At 44.2% G+C, this 23,173-nt stretch overlaps 1 protein-coding gene across 1 annotated transcript in view; it reads left to right on the top strand.

The window, feature by feature from the left end:
• The window catches only part of TRHDE (thyrotropin releasing hormone degrading enzyme), a 213,440-nt gene extending 190,527 nt beyond the window's left edge, over positions 1-22,913 (top strand). The window contains exons 17-19 of the mRNA XM_078601407.1: positions 4,810-4,950; positions 5,810-5,891; positions 16,693-22,913. Coding sequence (XP_078457533.1) covers positions 4,810-4,950; positions 5,810-5,891; positions 16,693-16,869 — 400 coding nt within the window. The 3' untranslated portion in view covers positions 16,870-22,913. The remainder of the gene's footprint in view (positions 1-4,809; positions 4,951-5,809; positions 5,892-16,692) is intronic.
• The last annotated feature ends 260 nt before the right edge of the window (positions 22,914-23,173 follow it).

The raw sequence follows: 23,173 nt of genomic DNA, 5'->3' as shown, positions 1-23,173 counted from the left end.
GCTCCCGCCATGTGGAAGCCAAATGTCGAACATCGCCCTGAACAACGCGTGGCACAACCTGAAAGCACATCAGAGGGCCTTGCAGCACAACCGTGAACGCCCACGCAGTGGCATGACAGCTGCCCACGAGTGAACTCGTGACCTCGTAGGCAGCTGTAAATCATTCGCTTGTCCTCCACACACAGGGCACTCACCAGGGCTTGTTGACGGATAAATACGTCCATGAAGTGAGATAACTGCCTTATTAGTGTTTCTTTAAGCTGGTACTTTAACCAGCCTGTCATGAGTTTGTGTGTGTGTGGTTTTTTAAACGTATAATTTATAGTGGAAATGGCTTTGATGAATGCTTATGTCAACATCAAAGACAGTAATAGGGCTTCTCAACCGCCAAGCGTCCACGTGAGATTATTAATTTCACAATTGTTTGCGGTGGTCTTGTGGGAGGTTGTCTTGGGCGTTTATGCAAGCAAAGAAAAGATGACGGCTCAATTCGGTTTTGGCTGCTTGTGCATTTCGGCCACCGACGGTATTTTTCAAGTTGGGCTTTGGCAGCGAGAAAAATGTGAGCTTTGTGTCGTAAATCTACTCGCAACGCACGGTAAATCAGACGATCTGCACCACCATCGCTTACGCCCCTGTTGCTCTAGGGACTGAAACAAAAGTGATATTTTTCTCCCGTCAATCTTTAATTGAAAATATAAATATGGACTGAGTATTTCCTTTTTTGTATTTTAATTTTAGTTCGGTTTTTTTTTCTCAATATTTTTCCGGTTCATTCCACTTTAATATTTCCTCTCGTGAAGCTACAAGGCCAATCACTTTCCACGTGTGCGTTGTGGCCTCTCTGCCTAAGTGCGTCTTTATCGCGTTCGAAGTCACGAACGATAATGCACACTTCCCTGTGTCCTGTATTTGACATTGGGACGAATTTTCAGAACTTGTTCGGAATGCATTATTATTTGCCACTGAAAGGTTATGTTGGAGTCACTACTGAATAGTTAATGCGTCAATTGTTTACATTTCATTGTGGAGAATGTGACAACAAAAAATATGTCTCACTCGAAATAACGTAAGAAAAAACTCGTCCACTTTTTGCAACGTATTTTACTCGGAATTACTAGAGACATTTAATCCAAGCTCATGTTTAACAATATATCCAATTGCCCAACTAAAATGAGAGGTGTAACATTTATTTAAACTGAAATCAAATCACACCGAACCAATTAATTTCTCGCTTGCAGGCATAACCAAAAGTTGGAATGCTATCTCACGACTAACAGATACTGCTAATCGGTAACTATATTTAAAGCAATTCCAACAATCAGTGCGTCTAAATTTTCTGCGCGGTATACGGCAAAGCGGATTTATTTTCTAATGCAGCACATGAAAGATAATTTTATTAAAAATAACTTCACTTTTCGATTTAAAGCTTTCGTGACTGCAGGGATTCATCTTCTTGGTTCTTTCGGGCAAAGTCACGTAGAAGGGAAATAATAAAATAATAAAAATAAAACATAATAAAATAATTCTCACGACGTTTCGGCCACAACACAAGCAGCCGTGAGAATAATTTTATTATGTTTTATTTTTATTATTTTATTATTTCCCTTCTACGTGACTTTACCGAAAGAACCAAGAAGAATAACTTCACTTTCATTCAGAAATGCCTGGAGAGGTGCGCTTGTGCAGTCACTTGACATTGAAAGTATAAAGACACGTGGCATAGAGAATCAACAGCGAGGCATCAATTCACAGAGGCAACCTTCGAATGCTGCTTGCCGTAGGTTTCCAAACTTGCCGCTGTACGGCTCTCCGATGTGTGTTTCAGGCTTTTACCGAACAACGTGTGGGAAAACCAGAAAAGACATCGTCAGAGGGCTTTTATACAGCCTCAGAATGGTGGAACGAGTGCGGTTTGCGAGCAACTATTTAGGCCAGCATCATGTACGAGGTTGTGGAGCCAGCCTCTTACATGCCATTCTTGCCTTCATTTCCCGAGTGGTGATGTGTTTATGAACTTCACTAAGCTGAGTCAACCCAACCAAGGCAAACCTTGGCCAACTTCAGATACAAATGTGCAAGAAATTGCCAGAAATTACAAAACTTTGGTCACTGAAATGTTGACGTAATGCCACCACTACCCACTCTCTAATAACTGCGACAACAACAACAACACATTTTTATTTATTAAATATGTCTTTCAAGGGCTCGCGAGCGCATAGGGCGCCGTGGTGGTCGAGATGGTAACTGCCTCTCCTAGTATACAGGAGGGCTTAGGTTCGATACCAACCCTGACACCTGTGTATTTGGAGTTTGCATGTTCTCAGTGTGGCCGCGTGGATTTTTCGCCGGGTCCTCCGGTTTTCCCCTCCACATTTGGAAACAACGTGCGTTTAAATTATTTGGCTGCCGTAAATTTCCAACGTGATAAGCCACTTCGGTGAGCTATCGTTTGTGGCCAGGTCGCTTCTGAAAAAGAGCTATGCAGATGGTTAAACAAATACAAATTGTCGTAGCAGTAGTAATAGTCTTCACAATCGTGGTTGCGCAGTGCTGACCAAGAGAGTGAATGTGTCGGAAGGGGTTGGAGAGAGTGCTGTGAGATTTACGTTGAGGCGAGCAATATTGTACTCGCACAGACGTAGGCGTCTTGTTTTTGGAATGTCACACCGTTCAGCAGCGGCGATCACAGCGTGCCTTTTGATGACATTGGCGACTGCGCTGGTAACGACGATGCAAGCGAAAGCAGACAGCGGCCGTATGGATTTAGAGAGGAATAAAAACCCGCTTGAATAGATGCGTCTGTTGATCGGCTGTACGCTCCTCGATGCGAAGACTGGCTCTTGATAATTATGACAGTAATGCGCAGCTATTAAAACGTCGTAATTTCAGATTCATGAAACCCAGTGCAGCAGAGAAATAATAAAATGCACCGGGCGTGAATTCGTTCTGCATGCCTTGGCAAAGCAGGGCACGTTTGTTGCTCTAAAAACGGTCTCGCACACATGCACTTTGCGCTTAATGACTCATTTAAAAGTGTGCCGGGCCACTCAATGCATTTTTTTAATTGGTTACATTCATTAAAATATTGTTGACAATATCTTGAATTTAAGCATATTTAGCTCATAACAGTGTGCTGCTCTCTCCAATCGGAAGCAAAACAGCTAAACCTGTCTGGACCGTGCATTAGGGTTACTCCAAATGCCACTGGAGAGAGATTGGTCTCGTCATGTATTCACGTGAGCTCTTTGTACAGAGACAACCTTCACCAGTGCTTAACCTATATGCTATGGCCCTCCTGTCAACTAACCTATGACTATCGTACTGTGTGTTTGTCTTTATATCTTTGTGTGGGTGTGTGCTTTGTGTGGGTGTGGGGGGGGAGTGGTGGCGTAATGGCAAGTGCTCCGCACTCGTCAAAGGAGGGTAAATCAACATGCTAACTCTGGTCATGCTCGCAGCAGCTGCTATTGGCTATCCATCGAACAAAGACGGCCGCTGCATCGCGCATTTTCAGATGCGCTTCTGCGGCTATCTGGAACGCTCTTCCTAAATTGAAAACTCATTTATTGAGAACTGCTTTTTTGTGTGTTTAGTTTGCGTTGTTCTTTCGCCGCACCTCCGATTAACACGGATGACTAAGTACGGCGCGAAAGAAGTTCAACGTACATACGTACCTAAACCCGTGGACCGAAGTGTGAATCCCGATCATGGCTCACATCAAGTGACAAATGATACATTTTTAGTATTATTATATTTCTATTGCAATAACATGCGGACCTGCCAAACCACACTGGGAGAATTCCAACAACATGATACAACAGAAAATCCACAAACATCCTGTCCGGTGCGTCGGGACTACATGAAATGCGTACAATGAAGGGGAGTGTGGCAAAGTGATACCTGAACCAGTCGGAGGCCTCCCCTACAAAAAAATGCATGCTGACTGACAGCACTTCCTCTGATAATCGATAATGTTAAAGGGAGATGGTTGTCTTTCTCCCTGTGTGTTTACGTGTGTGGGTGCACGTGTGTGGGTGCACGTGTGTGCGCGCGCGTCTGTGGGTTAGTGTAGTGCAGTGGTGAGCGCGATACGCTGTGAACCCGGCGACCCGAGTTTGATTCTCACTGACAGCCAACACCAGTGGCAATTACTTGAACCGATCCTGGGCCTGCCCTAGGTTGATTTGGCTTCAAATGAGTGCCTGGTGTGATGCGTGAACATCATCATAGGGGGAGACAAATGCGGCCGGGTGTGGTTCTGGCCACCCACCCCCCGTGTTTGCCATTCCCTCCTTCATTGGTGCTCGCTAACAGCACTTGTCCCAAGTCTGTTAAGGCTATATGTCGGATCTGAGTCTTTGCCTTTGGGTGTTTGAAGAGTGGTGGCGTTGTGGTTAGGATTCTAACATCAGTGGCGACCATCTAAATGGGTCGTTGGCTTCCCTTGGGTCGACAGAGCTTCAAATATTTTTAGATTTGAAGCTTTCGTGACTGCAAGGATTCATACTCTTAGGTTTTTTCGGTAAAGTCACGTAGGTAAAAAATAAAATTAAAAGTTAATAAAAGTAATAATGGAAACAAAATAAAATAATAAATCACGACGTTTCGGAGACTTGTGTTGCCTCCGAAACGTCGTGATTTATTATTTTATTTTATTTCCATTATTATTTTTACCTTAAATAATTACCTGTTGCAGTGTTTGAACATCAGCGCAAAGGCGGTCGGACATGGTGCTGGCCACTCCACCCCATCAGTCCGTGAGGCTGGGCTATACATCTGTGTGTGTGTGTGTGAGCCTGTGAGCAGACTGCTGAGCACATCTCTCCATCAAGATCTCATCGCAGAGCAGGAGGCCGTGGACCTGATCATCAACATTGCCCACAATCCTGTGGGGCGCTCCTTGGCGTGGGCCTTCCTTAGGGACAAGTGGCCGATCCTCAACCAAAGGTGCACCGGTTATTGCCAGCCTGTCCCGTGTGTGTGTGTGAGCTTGTGCGTGGCATGGCAGCGTGGTGTTCAGCATTGAAAACAGTATTTGACGTCACCGATAGGATATCGCCATGATGTGGTGGTCACCACGCTGGACTTGCAACCACGGCTTGGCAGTTGAAACAATGGGGCGGGATTTCATGAAGCGCTTTTGTCAGAGCGCTTTACAAGGATTGTGCATTGTACATTTGTATTTGCTGACGGGGGAAAAGGGATTGGGGTTTGCCTGTTGTGGAGGGGAAGGGACGGCAAGGAAGGGTGATGGTCGGGAAAGGGGCGAGGTTAGGGAGGGGAAGAGGGAGGATGGTTAAGGTTGAAAGGATGCAGAGAGGACGTAGTCGAGGGATACGCTCTTGAAAAGGAAGAGTCTTAAGGGAGGGACGGAAAACGGTGAGCGACGATGCCCGTTTGATGTGGAGTGGGAGTTTATTCCAAAGGAGGAGAGCCAGAAGGGGAAAAAGCGGAAACTTGACTGAGCATAGGGAGCGGGGGGGGGGTGCGTAGTGAGAGCCCACCGATAGAACAAACGCCTGGCATGTGTTGTGTCTGTATGTAATGACACTCGATACACCACCAGTGGGGTTGTACAGTGGCTCCACTGACCTCATTGCACGGGAAGAAATCCTATCATGCACGCTCCATATCTGCTTTGTCTACACAACGCCGCACGCAAATGACTGTGTTGCCGATGCACGGCACCACATTAAGCACACTGTTTATATGCATCGAATTTATGTACGCGCGAGTATTGTGGTGTTGATAAGGCAAGCATGACGTGATTGTGTTTATTGTCGGGTGCCTCTGGTTACACATTCAGGTATGGCGAAGCACTCTTCATGACTGCTGGGCTTATCAATGGCGTAACGAGATTTCTCAGTATGAGTGAAGAACTGGAGGAGGTAAGGAACTCGACTTGAACACTCTCTTGCATTCAGAGTGGCCCACTTGTCATTTCCCAAAGAGGAACGTGATGTCATCTCTTAATATAATGCAGCAGCCACATTGCCCAATCCGTTCTGCAAGCATTGTGTCGCTCTTCACGATGAACACATTCTACCGGGATTGTGATCTATACACACGTGGGTATTTGACTTTACTCTTGTCAGAATGTTGGCTCACACACACTCACACTTAGCACCTTACAAAGAAATTAAGTATTAAGTTGTTGTTTTTTTCTTTCTCCATTTGTAGCCGTTCTCCGATCCTACGCCACAGGGCTCACTCAGTCTTTGGCAAATTCTTGCAAAGGAATTGTCCCACACCCCCAATCCAAGGTCTTCTGGGTCGGCCTAGGCCTACGTTTGAATTATCGTCTTATCCCATGCAGTCACTGTGTTTCCGCATTATGTGTTCTTTTACAGAAATAAATCATAGCTCATACCAATTTTTTGCTTTCTTTTTTTACTCTCTCTTTCTCACTTTCAACGTTTCCCCAAACTTACTTGGTGAACCTTTTGGCGTCATCTGGTCGAACACCATATGAGACTAGGCTCTAAAGAAAGTTGTCTCTGGTGTGGACCAATCAGTTTCAAGGACAATGCATAAATTATCAGAGTATTTTTTTTTTTGCATTTGACTGCAAATATTGTGGTTAATGTAGACATGATTCCTTGCAAAAGGTGTCAGTTTTGTTGCCAGAAAAAAGGGGAAAACCCTATTAGTTTACTCGGTGAATATTACTAATTTGACTCGGTTTAAAAAAAATCATGTTTACCTCGTTGCTTTTCTTTTTTTGACTCAGGTGTCCCTTAAAAGAGCCCTTAGTGTCGGTGGGCTCTCACCGGTTGTGAACTAAGCGCAGGGATGAATGAAGGAAAGATTAGATTCACGTCGGCATGAATTGGTCCTTAGTTGTAAGAAGGTGCCCACTGCATGATTTAGCCTCTTCTCGAGAGAAATTACAGTTTACAAAGTGCAGCATACGCAAAGTGCTGTGTGTTTACAAATGTGCCCATTTTGATTTGTTTTTAGATTAGCGAATACAGCATATTTACATAATAATTGCGTTAGAGAACATACAATTTAAATGTACTCATCGGATTTAGAGAAATTTACGAGTCTTCTTTTTTCCATTAAAGTTGCTAATTTATCACACAGCGATATTTAAAATTGTGTTCACATCCCATTCTCGGATGCCCCCAATGGGATAATGGTTAGCACACGGGACTTGCAATCCAGGGGTCACTGGTTCACTCTCCCGGTGTGATATTTAAAGCATTGGCGCACATTTCCTAAATCCAACTATACTCATTGTTTTTTTTTCGGTAAAGTCACGTATGGAAAATAATAACTAAATAAATACATATCCTGTTATTTATTAACTTTAAAATTCGATTTATTTAATTAAATCAATATAATAAAAAATGCTTATTTTTATTTCATTTACTTAATTTTTATTTTATTTCTACATACGTGACTTTACCAAAAAAAAAACAACGAGTATAATTTCTGCAATCACGAAAGCTTCAACTTTAGACTTCTTAAATACCCCCTCCACCGTTGTCCACTCAGCGGTATAAATTGGTTCTTCACATTGAAGTCGAGCGGCAGGTGGCGTGTGGTGGGCTAAAGTGTGGGTACTCCGACCTCATCCAAGATGATTGGCCAGCATGGAAAAGTAGGCCAAATACCATCTGGAGGGGCTCTCTAGAGCTCTCACCAGCAGAGACTCTTTTGCCAGCAGTTGCATAAGCAAGATATTGCAGGGCTGCACCTTTGCCTTCTTTCTCTCTGTGTAATGTATATATGAATGCGTTGGTAATATTCCTACCATTTATAAAGCGCCCCTTGGCATTAGTGAAAATAGATTATGTTTCGTTGTGCGTGATTGCAAGCATTGTCCATAAAACACGACGGTAACATTATACATAAAAGCAATACATACTAATGAAACAGATTTTCCGAAAACAACATTACGCTATTGCAAACAGTATCAAAACTGCCTGACACTAATGAAAACTAAGACTATAGCAAATTTAAATTCATACAAATCTCAGAGGCAGGGGGAAAAGTTCTAAGGGTTTGAAAGTTGCTCATGAGAGCTCAGATGATGAATTGAAGAATTATTGAATTAATCCGTTCACTTAATTTGCATGTTGCTATAAAGCACACGCAATGGGCTGTCTCTCCAAGCGTGTACAGTGAGGGAAAAAAGTATTTGATCCCCTGCTGATTTTGTACGTTTGCCCACTGACAAAGAAATGATCAGTCTATAATTTTAATGGTAGGTTTATTTGAACATTGAGAGACAGAATATCAACAACAAAATCCAGAAAAACGCATGTCAAAAATGTTATAAATTGATTTGCATTTTAATGAGGGAAATAAATATTTGACCCCTTTGCAAAACATGACTTAGTACTTGGTGGCAAAAACCCTTGTTGGCAATCACAGAGGTCAGACGTTTCTTGTAGTTGGCCACCAGGTTTGCACACATCTCAGGAGGGATTTTGTCCCACTCCTCTTTGCAGATCTTCTCTAAGTCATTAAGGTTTCGAGGCTGACGTTTGGCAACTCGAACCTTCAGCTCCCTCCACAGATTTTCTATAGGATTAGGGTCTGGAGACTGGCTAGGCCACTCCAGGACCTTAATGTGCTTCTTCTTGAGCAACTCCTTTGTTGCCTTGACCGTGTGTTTTGGGTCATTGTCATGCTGGAATACCCATCCACGACCCATTTTCAATGCCCTGGCTGAGGGAAGGAGGTTCTCACCCAAGATTTGATGGAACATGTCCCCGTCCATCGTCCCTTTGATGCGGTGAAGTTGTCCTGTCCCCTTAGCAGAAAAACACCCCCAAAGAATAATGTTTCCACCTCCATGTTTGACGGTGGGGATGGTGTTCTTGGGGTCATAGGCAGCATTCCTCTTCCTCCAAACATGGCGAGTTTAGTTGATGCCAAAGAGCTCCATTTTGGTCTCATCTGACCGCAACATTTTCACCCAGTTGTCCTCTGAATCATTCAGATGTTCATTGGCAAACTTCAGACGGGCATGTATATGTGCTTTCTTGAGCAGGGGGGGTCTTGCGGGCGCTGCAGGATGTCAGTCCTTCACGGCGTAGTGTGTTACCAACTGTTTTCTTGGTGACTATGGTCCCAGCTGCCTTGAGATCATTGACAAGATCCTCCCGTGTAGTTCTGGGCTGATTCCTCACCGTTCTCATGATCATTGCAACTCCACGAGGTGAGATCTTGCATGGAGCCCCAGGCCGAGGGAGATTGACAGTTCTTTTGTGTTTCTTCCATTTGCGAATAATCGCACCAACTGTTGTCACCTTCTCACCAAGCTGCTTGGCGATGGTCTTGTAGCCCATTCCAGCCTTGTGTAGGTCTACAATCTTGTCCCTGACATCCTTGGAGAGCTCTTTTGTCTTGGCCATGGTGGAGAGTTTGGAATCTGATTGATTGATTGCTTCTGTCAACAGGTGTCTTTTATACAGGTAACAAGCTGAGATTAGGAGCACTCCCTTTAAGAGTGTGCTCCTAATCTCGGCTCGTTACCTGTAATAAAGACACCTGGGAGCCAGAAATCGTTCTGATTGAGAGGGGGTCAAATACTTATTTCCATCATTAAAATGCAAATCAATTTATAAAAATTTTGACATGCGTTTTTCTGGATTTTTTTGTTGTTATTCTGTTTCTCACTGTTCAAATAAACCTACCATTAAATTATAGACTGATCATTTCTTTGTCAGTGGGCAAACGTACAAAATCAGCAGGGGATCAAATAATTTTTTCCCTCACTGTATATAGTTGACGTGTGTTTGACTCTTAAAATATGAATTCCCCCAAAACATGTAAATAATTGCAATGTAGAGTATGTGATAATAAAGCGTATTTGGGGATAGATCGCATAAATATAAATGTGTCGTTAAACCCGGCACCACCCAACACAGCTAATTAGCAGGGTGTGTCACGTAAACAACACATGCCAATTAGTTACTAGTTCAGCACACTGGTGTGTTGGATAGTAAACCCACAACAGCCAGAGCATACTAGTGAAGTATCTTTGTCTACTATATTATATTATGAATTGTAATGTATTCATGTCAGTTAGTTGATGATAACATTGTCATTCCAACAAGGTGGTTGGCCAATTGGACTTAAGCGAAATATGAGCAGGCCGATTGAGATTGGCACGATGAAATGGGATTGGATTTCCTTCGGACAGTTGAGATATGAAAACGAAAACGAGTTTCAGCATTGTGTATTAAGAGGAACGTTTTCAACCGGTGCGTTCACTTTGACACGTGGATCAGTCAAAATGGACACTGGACAAAGAAAACGGAACACAAGCTGACGATCGCATGACGGATCACGTGGAGAGATGCCCGTTTGGCACTACGCTGAGAGACAGAAAGAGGCCCGCTCGGGTCAGAGAACAAACGCAAGTGTAGAGACATCACATTGACAATTAAGACAACTAAGCTGGGCTTGAGTGGACAGGATGATGGCAAGTGGACGAGACCGGTAAGGAATTGCAGCCAAAGGTAGAGAGAGAGAGAGCATCCAGGAGAGGACCACCTTCACAAAGAAATTGCGATGATGAGATCAGCTCATGAGCAGGAGACATGGCTGGAACTAGCAACACAACCCTGAGTGATGGCGGCAAAGAGGGTAGGCCTCCATCCTGCAGTGGATAGACAATGGCTCGTGATGACGAATGTCAATGAAATCGTAGAATATTTCGCTAACTGCCGTTCGAGTTCTCAAGTCAGAGCGTTATTGTTGTTGTCGTTGTTCAAATGACTTTGGAGTGGTGTTCACCATCCCTTGTCCGGCAACGAGCTGGACAGGGAGGCCCCGCACATTCGTGGGAGCTCGGCGAGTAAATGCATAGAACCGTCACTGTAGACTCCCCACAATTCCTACGGAATGTATCGGACTCTGGACGAGCTGAGTCGACCCCTACGAACTAGAAAACCTTCCAGGTGCAAGCTGCACGCTGTAACCAACTTGCCTGCTTGTCTCGCCGTTGTTTCCCACACGTTCTGCCTCCCGAAACATTTACGTTTATGGCAGCCAATCAGCGACGAGATCCGCGGAATGAAATGTGATCGAGGTGGCTGAGATAATGAATGAAATGTACGTGAGCAACGTCATTCCATCACAATCAATTTCGCGGTGTCGTATAATTACGACCTCCACCATCGTAATTCCCACCGGCATCTCCATCACCTATATCACCATCCTTATTATTGCCATCGGACATCTTTCCATTAAACGCGCGCCTTATTATATGTACAGCCACGAGCCTGTGCAGATAGAATCAATGAAATTCACTCACATCCTTCACTTCCTGGCCTCTCTCTCAATATCGCTACCACTGGCAATAACTCATTACACCTTGTAGGTCACCTGAGGCCAACATCATAGCAAAATCAACGGCCACCAGTTACTTTTCTTTTAAAAAAAAAAGTCACCCAAGGTGGCCAAGAGTCAAACTGAACTGATTGTGTCCTTTTACCTGCAAGCCTGGGGAACGTGAGCGACATAGCCAAGCTGCTGGCTGTGAGCGATTAGATTTAAGTGGGGTATGCTCTGGCCTAGTTAAGGGCTCGTGGTTTGAAGCTTACTTTTGCCACTTGACTTGCAAAAATCAAGAGCTTTGAATGTAGCCAATGTTGCGATACTCATTAACGTGCATTATCCACACCACCTGCTTGCTTTATGCAATCGTTGACGCAACTGCTGGTCAGAGGAAATAAAGTCAACAAATTAACTGCGCAGTTAGTTGGAAAAACTACTTGTATTTAACCAACAATACGTGAGGTTGTGCGTATGCATCACATGCCTCGCTCGTGCTGACAGTGGGGCGTTGAAAAAAATTATCCCAGCACCTTTTAACACCAATGTATCATGGCGCATTATATGTGTCGTTATTATTGGAATGTTTAAAACCATATTAAATCAATGCATGTTACCTTCAATGATGCTGTATGCATCAGAAGCGTGGACGATGGCGCAAAAAGAAGTGGAACAAATGCCCTAAAGGTGCGCAAAGATTCACGGACTTGGAATTATACAGAAAAGGGATAACACGTGGATCAGGGAACGATTACAAATTAGAGATGTCCTGTTGAAGGCGAAGGACAGTGAAGTGGGATTGGACAGAACACGAGGCTAGAAAGGATGATGGCCGATGGATTCGAATGGGTGATGGAGTGGCAGCCAAATGAAAGAACGTGCCCAAGAGCACGACCACTGCAGAGATGGAGCAATGAGATTAGCTCATGTGTAGCGGTGGAATGGCCTCGTAGCATCGCAATATTGCGAGTGGTGGTAATGGTACGGGGGAGGCCTTCATCGAGCGGTGGATAGATCATGGCTGGTTATGATTTGATTCGACGCAAGTCCGTGAGAGCACTTTTGGGGCCTTCTCAGTGACGTAGTCTTGGGCTAAATGAATCAAATTGAATGGATGTTAGAAACAAGTGTTAGCTGCCGTACACAGCGGAAATCCTGTTATGTGCGGCCCTGCCATCAGTGAAACATTCCACATAGTTTGTATACTCTTAGTTTTTTCGGTAAAGTCACGTAGGTAAGAAAATGAAATTAAAATTAATAAAAATAAAATACTAATAACGACGTTTTGGAGGCAACACAAGTCTCCGTCATCAGGTGGGACCGTCACAGCCAGACTTGCTGTATCAAGTGAGGCAGGGATTCCAAGATGCAAGTTCTTAAATACAAGTTAAGGGGGAGGAGAGGGGGGGGGAGCTTATCAGAATGTGGTAGCCAATGAATGGAACATATCGGGAGGGGGGGGGGGCTAAAAGAGAGCTAAAAGAGAGCAGCCACGAAAGCTTCAAATCTAGAATAGTTTGTATAGATGACGAATACTAATTTATTCACACTCGCTCGATTCCACATGTTCATAAGAATACGATTAATCAATTCTGGCAACTGCATGATGATGCTGGTTGTAACTACCAGCGATAATTCGTACCCAACTGATGAGTGTTATGAATTGCTCTCCGACCACACATCGTTGCTGCTGAAGCAGTGTTTAATGGGCACAGGTTTTGTTCATCACACAACATCTATATGAATTGGCGACGTCGGGTGGAGGAGGGTTTACGACACACGTATGTATGTTGAACTTCTTTCGCACCGTACGTAACCAACCGGGCAAACCAGAATCGAGTATGACTCGATTGATTATGTCTCAATGAATTGAGTCTTATCAAGGCTCTTGCTGGATGCAAATTCAATGGCTCAACTGTAACCTCATAATCACCGCTGTGCAGAGCACCTCAAGATTAACTTTTTTTCCCTTCAATGGTCAGCTACTTTTAATAATCCTGTCAATTTTTTTATTAAAATACGAATATAATCAGCGCATTATTATATTATTAATCAAATATTGTGAGTCTAAAATTAGACCAAGAACATGCCAGATCAACTGACCGATGCTGATCGATTATATAGAATAATTAGCTGAGTTGGCTTTGGAATCAGATTCCAATAGAGACCGGGATGTGATCGTACACGTAAATAAATAAAATCCCCTGCAACACACATCCCCTCGTGCAAATGAAAAATTTACTGGCCCTTTGAATATATATTTTGAACGTATGTGATCAAATTAAAAATAATGGGACATCAGATGTGCTTGAAATGATGCACATTTCATGCCTATTTTATGTGATTTTTAACACATTAAAATGCTCTGTATGTAGCCGTTGCATTAAAATCGTGCCAGTTTTTGCTTAACGCAGTATGACCAGAGCGCAGGTTTTGTAGATCGCATGAATCACAGTTTGCACGTTTGGCTGTGTGTGCGTTGGAGGAGCGGTGGTGCAGTGGTTAGCGCGCTGCACTATGAACCCGGCGACTCGAGTTCGATTCCCGCTCACGGCCAGCACCAGTGTCCGATATCTGAACCATTTCCTGGGCTTCCCCTACGTCGACTCAGCCTCAATTGAGTGCCTGGTGCAGTTTGTGAACATCGCCAATGGGGAAACAAAGGCATTCGGGCATGGTGTTGGCCACCCACCCCCACGTGTGCCGCGCTGGCCTTAACATCTGCTCGCTCGCAGCACTTGCCCCGAAAAGTCTGGTGCGGCTATATGGGGGATCTTTGTCTGTGTGAGGGTGCATTGGCGTCTTTTGTGAGAGCACGTGTTAAGTGTCTGTGCATTCTGTGCATGGAAATATTTTTCATCACGAAGCAATCCTGCAATTGCTGGGCAAGTAATGATGCCTGAATGTATCAATTAAAATCGATTCTTCAGCTTACGTTATATCCATCAAATTGCGCTTGTTCGAGAATCGGATTGTTGTATGTGAGTGGTTCACATGTAACATGCAGCAACTAGAGGCTGCTACATTCACAGTCGTGGAAACAACACCGTCGCTTGGATGTATTCACAATCTCAAGTCATCACAGTGCATCGAATCGAAGAGGAGATGAATCACCACATGCCGAATATTTTATCACAAGCTACAACATAGTTTAAATGTTATAAGTTCGTGACATGTTTTAAGAATTAACTTGTCTCCGGAACAGTGTTTTGTACCTTACTTGCCGTCCCTAGTATTGAGTGTTACATTGACAGACCTATCCAGATGTATGTTTTTTTTTGGTCGGAGAACACACAGCTCACAACATCATTGTGTGTTCATCATCCCTCCCGGGTCAATAAAATGAGTAACCACTTAATGAAAATCAACAGTGAGTACCCTGCGGATAAGCTGGGGCCTGCCATGGCAATATGGATCAGGGGCAGTGTTAATCTAGATTTGAAGCTTTCGTGACTGCAGGAATCCATAATCTTTGGTTATTTCGGTAAAGTCACGTAGGTATAAAAATTAAATAAAATAAATCACGACGTTTCGGGCGGAACACAAGCATCCGTCATTAGGTGGGAAAGCATGGCCCGAAACGTCGTGATTTATGTTATTTTATTTTTATACCTACGTGACTTTAACGAAAGAACCGAAGAGTATAGTGTTAATCTTGATTAATACAAGTAATAATCGAGGAAAATATTCGCCAACAATATTTTTTATATTCGTTTATAGTCAACGGTGACCGAGCAAATGAAAGGCATCGGTTGTGACGACGACAATGCCTGCTGCCCACACCAAAGGCCAACAACGCTTTATTGTGACGAGACGAAATTAACTTAAACTGATTTAAAACTCTGACGGAGATGCTTTAGTAACGTTAGCAGAGACAGCAGCATACCGCGGAAGGCCACACATGGTAATTGACTATACAGTATATGTTCTATACAGATTTACTGGCTTCATTGATCAGCTGACCTGATAATATTGGCGTGGGCGAGGGTGAAATTGCTCACCCCCTTACATCAATATTGGAAGAAAAAAAACAAGAGCGGACAATTTTTTTGTTCTCTGGCACTTTAGTTGACAAGACAAAGCTGATGGCTAATTAAATTCCCACATACTCGGACTTGAACAATATCCCACAGATTGTCACTGCCAATGCCAGGGGTCAGCAAAACAAAATAACAAGTAGAGACATTTTTTTTATTCAAATTCGGTAACAATTTTTTTTGTATATTTCACGAGATGCGTGATGCGGTTCTCGATAAATAACAGTCACAAAGCGGTCCTTAAAGGGCCCGCATGCGGTTCCGGAGCGACCCATGGCCCAAGCTAAGACAATCCCTGAAACCTTAGAGTCCTTCCCTTTCTGTGCAGCACATTGGGGCAACGCGGCTTAGCGACTTCTTGCTGTTTCCGGCCAGCTGAGCAACGCCATCCCACGCTGTTCCAAACGGCGTTCACACGGCCGTCGCTGGCGTCTCTTTGTTCGGTTTTTTTTTTGTCTCCCATTTTCTTCGCTTCGTGTTCCAGTTCATTGCCTGCCCCCGTGCAATGCCCGGTTCTTGTTCACGCGACGCGGAGTTCCCAACCGCGTTGATTGCCCCACGGCTATGGGGGGCGGCGACGTGGCCTCTGCGGGAGCGCGTTCGCGCGGCTTGTTGCAAGAGGCTCGCGGTTCGAATCGCTCTGGTCCCCCGAGTTATTACCGCGGTCGTATCAACCGCAAATTAACACTCCACGTCAGCCTCGAAACGGTAGGCCTATCATGTGTTGGCCCGGCTTTACCGTTGATGATTGTTTTTTTTACCCTTTTATCTGTCAACAAAACTGACACCTTTTTGCAAGGAGTCATGTTTGCATAGACCACAATACCTGCAGTCATAATGCAAACAAAAAACATAACTCTTATCAGAGTACCTGCAGTCATAATGCAAACAAAAAACATAACTCTTGTCAGAGTTATGTTTTTCTTTGCATTATGACTGCAGGTATTGTGGTCTATGCAAACATGACTCCTTGTAAAAAAAGGTGTCAGTTTTGTTGCCAGATAGAAGGGTAAAAAAAAACAATTATCATATTTTTTTTACTGGCAAATGAGGTTCCAATGGAGCTTTACCGTTGTTTGAAAAATCACTTGCGTATTACTCTATTGGGATTTACGCATAGCAAGCATCGCTCCCTGCTGTGAAACTATAGCAGACAACGCCTGTGCGAAACACAGCGCTTTCATGATGGCCGTACGCGCTTAGCACGGCTGGAACACCAAATTGGCTACTTTATGAATAACTTACCGTGACTAGAATAAACAAATTCGGACGAAACGAACACGGGATCCGGGCCGTGGACGGAGGTGGCCGTTCCGCGACTCTTTGTTTGATATTTCGGCGTTTGTTGTCGCGGCAGCTCCAGCAGTTCACGCAGCAGCAGCTGTCGGCGCAGGGACAGCCGAATCCAGCGTTCGGACCGGCCCTGGAGCTTGTGGAGGCCAACCTGCGATGGAGAGAGGCCAACGAGGACAACCTCACCGCGTGGCTGGAGAAGGAGCTGCACGCCAGCCAGCATCAGAACCACCTCTTGTAGCCTCCGCTTGTTGCAATCCAACGAATACATAATATTGACAACAGCAGCTGGTGGAAGGGTTTTGTTGTTGTTGTTGTTGTTCAAGTGCGTACAGTGCTGTATTTATTTCTACCCCGTCTTAATTCATGCGGGTGTTGTTGTCATTGGGTCTGTGTTATTGTAACGGTAGCCTCGGAGGAGTTGGCACAACATTTTCTCCAGAGGCTATTTCGAGCTCCCTCTAGTGGAGGTCCTCATTGCAGCAGTGGTGTGAGCAAGCAATTGCAGGACTCCACTTTTATTTTCTTGTAACGGTAACTTCCTGGGTTTGAGGTGTTAAGGACGATGCAGCTGTCGGGATTCGATCTTCCAACGCAGCCTCCGTGTGGGTATTTAAACCAGGGGAATCTGTTCGGCAAAGGAGGTTTCTAACAAATGTCTCTACCCTACGTAATCCATTGTCCCCGAGTTGCTGTGTAATTTCAAAATCTCCAGTCAAACGTGTGAAGCACACCAGCGGATTCTCGCCGTCTTCAAGGCACAGTTGACTTAATTATTCACAGCACCGTTCGTGCACAGTGGGAAATGCATTCCCACTGTGCACCTAATATGTACATGATGGTATAACCATACGGCTGTAAACGTCTGCGGCCCCACGAGTTTGCTGTTGTGCTGAATGGCTCTCCGATGTGTGCTCCGGCTGAACGGGGTGTTTTTCGGCACGGTGTCTGACGTTACGCTGCGAATGCCGAGCGTTATTCGACGCGATTTTCCGACATTTTCGCTCGGGCAGCACTTTGAGCAAAACGTCAGACATGTCACCGTTTCAAAACGCGGACAGCTGCGTGGTCTGCAGTGTTGTGATTGGTGAATTTATGAAACTGACGGTGATTGTATTTATTACAACTGAACGTATGAATTTGACACTTCATTGGCCCTGCAACTTGCCGTTCAGAGTTTTAAATCCTCTCCGTCGCCACGGCCCCATGGTTTTTAACGTGACCTCTGAACCCCCAGCCCCAAAAATGGGCGAACTCCCTCGCGATTTCACGCTCGACGTCCGCTGTTCAATCGCTCGCGCCCTTCTAAAAAGTCGCTCGCGTGCATCGCTCGCGACACGGCAGCGTGCCCAACGCAAAGCGACAGGGGCTGGGACGTGTCGCGTTCGCCTTGGGCGTTCAGCGCAGCGTCTCCGACTTGACTTTTCGGTCTGCCCTCTCTCGAGGCTTGGCCCTCCTGTCCATCTCTTCGTGCACAAAGCAGGCGACGTTACTCGGGCGGGGGGGTGGGAGGGGGGGAGACCAGAGCACAAAATTCCTGGTTCCCTGGTTCCCTCGCAAAATTTCTTCGACGTGTCCAATTAGCAAGCAGGTTGTTCTTCCCCCGGGATGAACACACGAGAATGCCGAGCTGACACTGCCTAGCGACGGCTGACACGCGGCGGAGGAGGAGGAGGTGGTGGCGACGGTGGGGAATGTGAAGGGGTCGGATGAAATAACAACAAGAGCAACAACGAAGCACATCTTGGAAGAAGTTTGTACTCTCTCTAACCTTTGTGATGTTTTAATAATGTAGAGGCCGCGCCTTGGGTATTGCGTCCACTCGGGCACTTGACACTAAAGAGCCTTGATGTGCCGAAGGTCCCCACTGCCCTTCCGGCTAATCCAACATTAATGTCTTTGGTTGCACTCCGCCATCTCGTAACAAGAAAAGAAAACGCTTTTTATTGCCTTTTATAATCGAGATATAGGGGGGTTATGTTGGGCTCCAATTCTAATGTTGTACGCGACTTGCAATGCAGTCGCCCCTTCCCCCCGCAGCCCGCTCCTCCCGAATTATCCGAATTGATTCAAACTGATCATCAGTGTTTCATAATAGAGGTTTTTTTTGGGGGGTTAGATTGCGTAAATATATATGTGTCGTTAAAACCCGCCACCACCCGACACAGTCAACTAGTAAGGATTGTCACGTAAACAGAACGTGGCCAATTCGTCACTAGTACTGCACACCGGTGTGTTGGAGAGCCAAGTCACAACAATCGCAACTGTTGCAGTAAAATGCAGTTAATGTGTTCAGCAGTTTATACAACTTTGCAGCTGAAAACACTCAATTGTTTACGTTTGAGGATTAAGAACAAGGTTCTTCTGTTCAGCATTACACACTGTTGGAACAAGCATTGTTCGTGAAACCTATTGAGAGAGAAATCCCACGTGCCCGGCACCACTCATGCCCTCCGTTGTCTCCCAAGCACCGCCGTTTACAGGTTGCACCAGGTAGTCGTTCTAATACTGAAGTTGACCTCGGTGAACCCCAGGACAGGTTCATTTGCCATCCTGGCTTCGAATCGAGCGCCAGAATTGTAAATCAGTACACTAACCACTGTACCGCCGCTCCCCGCAGAACAAAAAAAGATAAAAGACAAAGATCCCCCCCAAATAGCCTGGACAGATTGTTGGGGCAAGTGCTGTAAGCGAGCACCTATGAAGGCCGGCACGGCACACAAAGCGGTGGGTGACCAACACCACGCCCGGCCGCCTTTGTCTCCCCCTTTGCGATTTTTACACACCGCACCAGGCACTAATTTGAGGCTGAATCGACCTAGGGGAGGCCCAGGACCGGTTCAGATAATCGTCACTGATGTTGGCCGTTAGCAGGAATTGAACCCGGGTCGCCGGGTTCATAGCGCAGCGCGCTCACCGCTACACTACCACACACGCGCGCGCGCGCACACACGGGCACACACACAACTTGAAAATTGGTCATCATAGACAGCTAACAAGGGCGAGTTTTGCGGAACGACACTGCCAGGTGTGCGTTCACTTACATTTAATGCGGATTCCACACGGAAAAAAAAACAATCAATCACTCAGCGGAGTGTGTCAGCCACCCCAAACAATTCTACAACTTTGCATTTCTGGCCCAAGTACAGTTTAAACGACGGGCCCTTTTGTCCACATGCAAGAGGAATCGTGTTGACGCCGAAGGCGGCCGTGCATCGATTTCCGCAGTTGCGGCATCAACAAAAAAAAGCACCGATGCAATCACTTTTCATATTTTTTTTTATTGTGAGCAGATATTAAAGATGCACGGGGCGGCTGTAGGGAAAGCCGGATGGGAATCTTTTCACCCATGCCCTGTTCATTTTCGACTCGGGACATGCGCCGAGGGTGCATTTTGGTGGACGTATCAAAAGTCGGAGTAGTCGAGACTTTACGGGAGAGTGGCGGCCGGGGGAGGGAACGTGCACTGATGGGAACGGACATACGCCATGGAGATGGAGCGATGAAATCAGCTCAGGTGCTCGGAGGATTATTAACTTGGTAGAGGCAACGAACGAGGCTTTTGATCCCACCAGTTTATTGCTGCTGATGATATGGACACGGGCTTACATGGATAAGCCTAGCCCGCGACAGTGGAGTTGCGATTAAGGGTGTATGGTCCTCTGGGGATATCGTTGATGGTTTGGATGGCCAATGGTTTTATAGCGGTAATTATTATCGCGAATTTCCATTGGTTTTGAATGGATTGTGTCACCTCTGAATTAAAAACTAAACTTAAAGGGGCCTGCAGGCTAACACTACTTTGAACGCGTGGATAAAGTACAGTAATTTAAGATAGAGACTTGAACAGTATCAGGTAAAAGCCAACAAAAGCGATTGAAATTTTCCAAATTATGTTTGAGTGTGTTTGTGTTTTTTAAAGGAAATTCGCTAAAAAGTGTATTATTATTAATAGCACTGCGCTTTATGGTAATAATGTAGAATAATCTAGTGAGCTATGAAGTGCAGGTCCTGGATGGATCGCTGTATCGCAGGATCGTGAGAGCTGGTGGAGCCTTGGGGAGTCCTTCAGTAGTCGATTGATCATGGCCTATGACGATGTGAGACACAGAGGGCAGCAGAGTTCGATTTCCGGCAAGGGCTGTCGTCAGTGGCAAATCTGACCCGGTCATGTGACCCCTCCCACCCCTTACCCAATCCGCACATATGCCTCAGTGGTGAAGTATGTTCAAACAACCCCAATGACTGACATGGCGCTGGGAGGCCTTCATCCAGCAGTGGATTCACAAAGAGCTGTACATTATGTAATGCAATTTCACGGCTTACTTCTGGACTTGTGAATAGGCTCCCGATGAGATACGTCCCAGTGTGTCTCAGCCTGTAATGCCTCAAGTCAAGACAGAAATCACCAAGATAGTCCAGACCGATATGTCTCACAAACAACAATAAATGTGACAACTTGAAGCAGTTTTCATAAAATGTATGAGTTGATATACTTCTGATCATGGGATTAAAGAATTATGGCATTTTTTGAGATTCACAGAAATTCGACATGCTGATTTCTTCAGATGCTGATGCTAATAAAAACAATGTATGGTCAATAATCTCGTAACAAAAATAATTTTCTGAAAACTTCCAACTTGGAGCAACTATCATAATATAATAGCTACAATGTATTGATAAACACTGAGCTCAGTGAATATTTTGAAACTGAGTACTGTGATTTAAAGAAAATATATAAACGACAAAGACTCACTTCATGGATTGGTTTGTTCTTGTATTTTTTCGGGACGCGGTGAGCGAGTTTTTAATTGCTGTTATTATATTTTGAAAGTCTACATCTTTGGTCTATTTGCTTGGCTACACCGGCCCCCTGGGATAATTGTGTGATGAGTCATTATGAACATGAATTAGATGCGATCTTTTAATCTGAGCTTAGCTGAAACTCTCTCGTGTAACAAGCCTAACAACATTCTGTGTGTTTAAAAGCCGTGCTTCTTCCTCTTGTATGCGTGAGTCTTAACCAGGTGCATGGCTCGAGACTGGCGAAACGTTGTTTCTGTGAAAATCTATTTTGCTTATTTCATCTAAATAATGTTTCTGATTTATTGGCAGTGAGTAAATATAAATGAAGATGTGTGTTTGCAACCACATGCAACATCAAGCACAAAGTAATTAGAGCATGATTTCCTTTTGATTTAAACGTGACGTGTGGCTCTGTGGTATCCTAAAGCAGTTCGTCTTTTATTGATGCAGTCGTCTTTTCACAATTTATTTCCAAAGTGCGCACTTGCAGCATGATAATTATAATGAGGACATTGGCCGTGAAGTTGACGGCATAGGCGGTGACCATGCTGATGATGGATGGTGAAATTGGTGATGGTGATGGGATGTGTAAAGATGGAATTGGATAGTCTCAAATTAAAATAAATACACGAGTTATTTTTCGATGGATTTTTTTTATTATTTGTAAATATGACAGAGTTTCTCCTAGCCTATTATACCATTACATGAAACTCAAACTTACAGATTTTTTAACTCGGTATAATATCGTCTGATTTCTGTGCAGTATTATTGTGTATGAAAATATATATATGGTATATATCATTTTTACTCGTAATGTGCTTTTGATAAATATGATCCGCGCTCATGCTGTTGTTTCATGTGTAATCATGCCGCATGCTAAGTATGTAAATTATGTGTTAATTTACAATACATGTTTATGGTGTTCTTTATTTTATACCTTTAATCCCAAGGTCACGGGACACTAATGTGATCCATCCATTCTGCATTCGACTATGAAGAAAAGTAATAAAATGTGCATTAATTATGCATTGCCTACAGACTACAGGGTTTCTATCGGTGACGGGATGAAATTACATTAAATTTGTTTGCGCAATATATATTGCACAATGTTCTTATTTTTACCTGTGGAACAGTGGGAATAAATTAATCTCACAGTGGCTTGTTAGCGTGTTTTCTACACGCTGATAGTCTTGTAATGTGTTTGATGGTTGCGCAGTCACGATGTATAATTCATTTTTGGATACTGCATTCATCATTTTCGTTTTACTGCACCTGTGCTCATAATATCTAGCGGCTGCATGCTCAGTGGAACATTGTATTTAGACCTTGCTTATGGAGAACCCAGGCTCACTTGCGGTGTTATAAATATTGCATTCATCCGTGATGTGACCTCTGACTTTGAATATGACTGTGTTACGGTAACTTCTTGATGCTACTTTGTTGTGTTGAACATGGATAATAAAGAGGAAGTTTTCTACACTTAAAATCTCTTGATGTTTAAAATGTAATACTATTTAAAGACGTTTAACGTTGTAATGTTGTTGGTGACCAAAACACAATAATATTAATTTATTCATGTTTGAGTTGGCATTAAAATAAATTGAGTTTTTTTCAATCGGTCTAATTTTCACCCACGAATGTGCTAAACATAATTGAAACAACGATGACGTAATTGTACAGACAATTTATACCCAATATCAAAGTTAGCACTCGCAATAGGATTGAAGTAAATGATTTAG

The sequence above is a fragment of the Lampetra planeri genome, chromosome 16 (genome assembly GCF_965212315.1).
Source record: "Lampetra planeri chromosome 16, kcLamPlan1.2.h2, whole genome shotgun sequence".
Taxonomy (NCBI): domain Eukaryota; kingdom Metazoa; phylum Chordata; class Hyperoartia; order Petromyzontiformes; family Petromyzontidae; genus Lampetra; species Lampetra planeri.
The sequence above is the reverse complement of the archived record's forward strand: the minus strand, read 5'-3'. Positions and strand labels throughout refer to the sequence as shown.